The following is a 7,135-nucleotide window of genomic DNA, read 5'->3' on the forward strand; positions in this document are numbered from 1 at the left end:
TAAATCTGCAACAAACAAAATTATAGAATGTATTCTAAAGCTGATTATATTAATGAATGGTATTGTAATATCATTCATTTCCATTAGTTCAGATACCTGTATTTACTATACAAGAGACAATACGATAACAATAGTATGGAACCTTCTACAGAATCCTAAGTCTAGAAACTGATATGTACTCTAGAGAAAGCTAAACTTTGCTATCTGTTAACATTTCCTATCCAATTTTTCTTCACATTTCATACTTTACAGTTGCACTACCTACTTATAGTCCATCCATTACTTTATAATATTTTATAGTCTATTATTTAACATACTAAGCCATGAATATGTAGAAAAGTAAAAATGAATCAGTGAAAAAGAATTGTTTAAAACTAGTGGTAGAAGGAATGTTTGTGGTAATTTTTTTCTTTTCTAAATGTTATGATTCTATTTGACTTGTATACATTATTTATTAATGTTAGCTTAGAATTAATAACCATAAACAAAGAAAAGTCTTACTTATTTCCGTAACTTTGATAGTATCTTTTTAAGTCCTGGCATCTCTGAGACTTACTTTAATTGACCACGTGGAGGATAATTTTGCCAAAGTATAATCTGTCATCAGTCTTTGCTTTCTTCCCCAGTGAACATTTGGGATATTGTTTTTCTTTCAGTCTCCTATTTAAGCCAATTTAATTTGCCAGTTTCACTGTTTATGAAGAGATTAATGAATTTATATTCTGAATCTCAGAAGCAGTTGCAGAATATCACTTTATTAGAACAAATTTTGTTTCTTACCACTAGAGGGTAGTATTTCCAATTGTCTATAGACCTTTGATAGTAAATTGAACTTGTCTTAGGGAGATATGTTGTCTGATATTTTATCTTGTAATAGCTCATTTTTTTTGGTAATCACAAGATAAATGCCTCAAAACTTTAATGATAGTTACAATTCCATGATGTCCATTAAACTATTTTAGCATATTTGTTATTTACTGATATTTCTTACTTTCCTCTAGCCCATCATTCCCATGTTTACACAAAATATTCGAGAAGGATTTAGATCACTTGGAGGAACAAGTAAGATGTATATCATATTAATTTTCTCAGTTGAATATTTTAAAAATATTTTTTGCATTTGAAAATTGTTTCATAAACACTGCAAATTTTTTATATTGTGTCATAATTACTCTAAATTTGTATAGTAAATTGGTAATGGATATCCACTGATGGCATTTTACATATATTAAGACATGTCAGTTGTGGGCCTTGAAAAGTTCATCTCTAGTTTCTCAGTTTGTCATACTAACTCTTTGTTGCTGAGTCTTAGAAAAAATGCATTTGAGTGTACACATATATGTGTGTGTTTGTGTGTGTGGCTATGCACTTATATCTGTTGGCATAAATGTATGTATGTATGTTTTATATGAGAATTCCAAGTATTGATTCCATTATTAGCAATTAAGAAAGTTATGATATGCTCTCATTTATCCAGACAATTAGAAGGGTGGTTTGCAAATAATATTTGCATGTTTGCATGATATTTATGTTTACTTTAAAACAGAGTTATTCAGATGGCTTTATGAAAAATTCCGGTATCCATTTGCCCCACTATATGGAGGCTTTCCAGTCAAATTACGCACTTATTTAGGTGATCCCATTCCATATGATCCAAAGGTGACAGCAGAACAACTAGCTGAGAAGGTAATTCACTTTTTATTTTAATATTTTAGAACATCTATTCTTCATTTCCTATTTTATATTTGTTTATGTAAAAGGAAAATGGCATAATTTGTCTCTTCCCATTCTGGAAAAATGACTTACTTACAATAAAAAAAGAAATCCACTAAACTGCTTAGGAAAAATACATGGGTTAATTTGAATGTATGTTATTTTTAGATAAAAACATTTGAAAGAACTGGCTTTACTAAATAATGTTAGGACCTATGAACAATTTGAGAAACTCTTCCTTAGTTCAGTTCAACAAAAAATTGTTTTGAGTGTCTGTGATTTGCTAGATTCTTTTAAGTATTGTGACTACAAAGACAACAAAATGGCCCCTGATCTCTAGGAGCTTATACTGAAGAAAGAGACCATACACACATATAATTAGAGTAAGGAGGGACATACTCTTAAGAACTTAGGGAATCAGGGAAGATTTCATAAAGGAGGTGACACTTAAACCAAGCCTAAAGGAGTATAAAGGACCCTGAAAGCTAAAGATGAGGAAACAGCCCATTCTATACATAGGCAATGGCTTGTGTGATTGCCTGGAGGGAAGATAGAATATCATGTTTGAGTAAGAACTGACTGAAATGTACAGTTTATGAAGGATGTGGTATGAAAGAAAGTTTAAGATTTAGGGCAAGAGGGATCCTTCTTTCCACTATCACCACCACTACTGCCACCCATACCACCAACTTACAACAGTAAATACCAGAGCTAGAATTCAAAACCAATGTCCCCTGACATCCAGTCCAGTGTTCTTTCCATCATATCATACTGCTAATAAGAGCAGTGATTTTGGATCTTTGGCTATAGCCAAGGCAATATTGGGCTAATATTGTCACATACGTTAGGAAATCTTTTCTTTTGGCGCTGTCTTCCCCAAATAAACCCTCATTGCAATGTAGCATACATTTATTTGAATTCTCTTGCTTTTCTCTAATAAATCTATACTTTCTTGGGATGTTAACGAAGTCTATCTTGAGCTTTTATTGTCTTCCTTCTGGCCTATTCATTAAATTTAAGTGAGTCAGAGGTAGTAATAAATGCCTAAAAGATACAGTCATGATGTAAAATTATTTTCAGTTTAATTCAATTCAGCAAGTATTTGTTAATGCCAACTTTGTAAAAGATATGAAGGTGGCAGTTAAGAGTCCTGAAAAAAAGTGACTTTTCCACTTAAATAAGTAAATAATATATGATCTTGAACAAATCATCTCTCTAGACTTCAGTTTCATCATCTATGCTTGCTGATTGGTATAAGTTTCTTTATCTTGTTTTCTCCATTAAAATTTTTTTTTTACCATTGAAACATTTTTTTGGGGAGAAGAAATATAAAGTTGAAGCTCTCAGGTATTAAAATATACATAGGGGCAACTGGGTGGCTCATTAGATAGATAGTCAGGCCGGGAAATATGAGGTCCTAGGATCAAATGTGGTCACAGACACTTCCTAGGTATGTGACCCTGGTCAAGTCACATGAACTCACTCTGCCCAGCCCCCTACTGGTTCTTCTGCTTTGGAACTGATACTTAGTCTTGATTCTAAGATAGAAGGTAAGAGTTTTTTAAAAATTATACATAAAATTAGATCTAATTAATTAAGACATAGGTGTGTGTGGATTTAAGATTATATATTATTCTCCAGTATATTAGTTAGTATAGCTATAGAAGTAAATCAATCAATATCCTTTGGCAATGTCCCAATAGAGAATTAGTGAAAAATTAGACCCCTTCTGGAGAAGATTTGAAGTACCAAACTTTCCTAAAGGAGAGAATAGAGAAACCCCCACCCTTCCCCTTTCAGCTCTTTGTGTAAGCCTTTAATTGTCCTAATTAGCACTCTTTTCAAAATTCTGTTAAACAAAAAACATTTCCCTTTCCCCTTTTTCTTTATTATTGATCCCTAATAGCTCTGACACAATGTTTAATCAGCATTTCAAAGGTTAAAAAAGGTTAGAAGCTAAATTGTGGTGGAAATTTATAGCTCAAGAGATTCCCATGGTTAAGATGGCCGCAGAGTAAAAAGCAGCGCTTAACCTCTCCTAAACGAAACATACGGGACTCCTCAAGGGGACATAAAAACAAATCCAGATGAATGGAGGGACCCCACAACAGGGCACAGTGTGGAAGGTACGTGGAATCGGGGCATTTCCATGCTATAAAGGGGTGAAACAGCTCTCACTAAATCGCGGGCTGAGCAACCCCCCCCACACACACACACACCACACCACCTATAGCTCCAAAGCCAGCTCAAGAGAAATAGAGCAAGTTTGGGGCACCCATTGAGTCATTGGCAGCTCCAGGGCCTGTTCCTGAGAGCAGCAAGACTTAGGACCCCAAAAGGCTAAAGAACGCGCACAGACTTTGAATGTGCACACAGGTGCGCGTGAGCGAAGGCTCTGAAACCCTTAGTGGGGAACCAGTGCAGATGGGTATACAACTGTGGAAGAAGCGCCCTGAGACTTGTAAAGGAGCCTCCGGCAGAGGATCAAGCAAGGGGGTTTACCAGGGGGCTTGACCTTGAGAAAAACCAGACCTGAGTCAGCGTGAGGATAAACCTGAGAACGGGCTGGGCTAACAATGGCAACCCAGAATTAGGAAGGCCAAAAGAGAAAAATTAACAAGAAGAAGAAGAAATCTTTAACACTCGACAGCTTTTACACAGAGAATATCCAGACAACCGAGCAAACAGAAGAGGAGAACAAACAAGCATCCAGACCATCCCAATATAATGAAAACTGGTCACAAGCTCTTGAAGAGTTCAAATATGAGATGACGAAAAAGTTGGAAAAGATTTGGCTAGAGAAATGGGAAATAGCTCAAAAGGAAACCAGGCAAGAAAATAACAGTTTAAAAGGCAGAATTTTGCAATTGGAAAGTGAGGCTAAGAAATCAAATGAACTGATAAGCAAATTGAACACCAGAAATGACCAGATTGAAAAGGAAAACCAAAAGATCATAGCTGAAAACCAAAAGGTTATAGCCAAAAACCAGTCCCTAAAGGCTAGAATTGATCAATTAGAACCTAATGATCTCTCAAGACAACAAGAACAAATAAAACAAAGTCAAAGGATGGATAAAATAGAAGGAAACATGAAATATCTCAATGAGAAAGTGACAGACCAAGAAAACTGGTCTAGAAGAGTCAATTTGAGAATCATTGGTCTTCCAGAAAAACCAGAAATTAATAGAAACATGGACTCCATACTAAAAGAAATTATTCAGCAAAATTGTCCTGAAGTTCTATAACAAGAGGGCAATATAGATACTGAAAGGATCCATAGATCACCCTCTACACTAGACCCAGAAAGGGCAACGCCAAGGAATATAATAGCCAAATTCAAGAGCTTTCAAATAAAAGAAAAAATCTTACAAAAAGCCAGAAAGGGACAATTCAAATATCAAGGAGCACCAATCAGGATCACACAGGATCTGGCAGCCTCCACCTTAAAAGACCGCAAGGCTTGGAATATGATATTCAGAAAGGCAAGAGAGCTGGGCCTTCAACCATGGATCAACTACCCATCGAAACTGACTATGTACTTCCAGGGAAAAGTATGGGCATTCAACAAAATTGAAGATTTCCAAGTATTTGCACAAAAGAGACCAGGGCTAAATGGAAAGTTTGATATCCAACTACAAAAATCAAGAGAAACATTAAAAGGTAAATAAGAAACAGAGAGGAAAGAAAGAAAACTCATAATTTTTAAATTTGCCTTTTTAAGGACCTCAGTAAGATCTAATTATCTGTATTCCTAAGTGGAGAAATGCTATGTATAATTCTCTGTAGTGAACTCTATTCACTATTATAGTATTCACTATTATAGCAACCAGAAGAATAATTCATAGGGAGAGGGTGGAATACTAAATGATCTAAGATGATATGGGGGGTGGGAAAGAGGAGGGTGAATGGAGGGGGACACCAAGAGAAACTTGAGAGAATGAGAAAAATAGGATATTCTCTTACACACAAAGAGGGCATAGGAAGGGGAGGGAACCAATACTATTATAAGAAGGAGAGGAAGAGAGCATTAAGAGGTAATATTTAAACCTTACTCTCAGCGTAATCAACCCGGAGAGGGAAGAGTAGCTATATTATCCATTGGGATATAAAACTCTATCTAACCCTACTGAGAAAGTCAGAAGGGATAAACCAAGGGGAGCAGGGGAGTGGGGAGGTCAAAAAAGGGAGGGGAGAAGAAGGGGGAGGGAATTTATTAGGCCTTTAAAAATAAAAAAAGGAGAATAATAAGGGAGGGGGTAGAAAGAGAAGTTAATCAAGGGAGGGGATGAGGGATTCACGCTTAAAGCAAATCACTGGTTTAAAAGGAAATAGCTTAAGAAGAAGGAGTAGGAATAGGGGAGGATACGAAAATGTCAGCAAATGCACAACTGATAATTATAACTGAATGTGAATGGGATGAACTCGCTCATAAAACGGAAGCAAATAGCAGAGTGGATCAGAAACCAAAACCCTACCATATGTTGTCTACAAGAAACACATATGAGGCGGGTGGATGTACACAAGTTTAAGGTTAAGGGCTTGAGCAAAATCTTTTGGGCATCAAATGAGAAAAAGAAGGCAGGAGTGGCAATTGTGATTTCTGACAAAGCCAAAGTAAAAATAGATATGATTAAAAAAGACAGGGAAGGTCTTTACATCCTGATTAAAGGCAATATAAACAATGAGGAAATAACACTGCTCAATATGTATGCACCGAGTGGTATAGCATCCAAATTCATAAAGGAGAAACTGGCAGAGCTCAAGAAGGAAATAGATAGTAAAACCATACTAGTGGGAGATCTAAATATTCCTCTTTCAGATCTAGATAAATCAAACCAAAAAATAAATAAGAAAGAGGTAAGAGAGGTGAATGAAGTCCTAGAAAAATTAGATCTAATTGATATGTGGAGAAAAATAAATAGGGACAAAAAGGAATACACCTTCTTTTCAGCTGCACATGGTACATTCACAAAGATTGACCATGTTATAGGGCATAGAATCATTGCAAACAAATGCAAAGAGCAGAAATAATAAATGTAACCTACTCAGATCATAATGCAATAAAAATAATAATTAGTAAGGGCACCTGGACAGGAAAATAAAAAACTAATTGGAAATTAAATAATATGATTCTCCAAAACCAATTTGTCAAAGAAGAAATCATAGAAACAATCAACAATTTCATTGAAGAGAATGACAATGATGAGACATCCTACCAAACTCTGTGGGATGCAGCCAAGGCAGTACTCAGGGGGAAATTTATATCCTTGAGTACATATATTAACAAATTAAGGAGAGCAGAGATTAATGAATTGGGCATGCAACTCAAAAAATTAGAAAGTGAGCAAATTAAAAATCCCCAGATGAAAACTAAATTAGAAATACTAAAAATCAAGGGAGAAATTAATAAAATTGAAAGTAA

General features: G+C 35.4%; 1 protein-coding gene across 2 annotated transcripts in view; it reads left to right on the top strand.

Annotated features, from left to right (window-relative positions):
• The window catches only part of TMEM68 (transmembrane protein 68), a 31,582-nt gene that overhangs the window by 16,744 nt on the left and 7,703 nt on the right, over nucleotides 1–7,135 (top strand). The window contains exons 4-5 of one of the 2 annotated variants that reach the window (XM_044658007.1): nucleotides 1,002–1,062; nucleotides 1,547–1,686. The exons of the other annotated variant lie outside the window; for it this stretch is intronic. Coding sequence (XP_044513942.1) covers nucleotides 1,002–1,062; nucleotides 1,547–1,686 — 201 coding nt within the window. The remainder of the gene's footprint in view (nucleotides 1–1,001; nucleotides 1,063–1,546; nucleotides 1,687–7,135) is intronic. 2 annotated transcript variants of the gene reach the window in all.

The sequence above is a fragment of the Gracilinanus agilis genome, chromosome 1, assembly GCF_016433145.1.
Source record: "Gracilinanus agilis isolate LMUSP501 chromosome 1, AgileGrace, whole genome shotgun sequence".
Lineage (NCBI taxonomy): Eukaryota > Metazoa > Chordata > Mammalia > Didelphimorphia > Didelphidae > Gracilinanus > Gracilinanus agilis.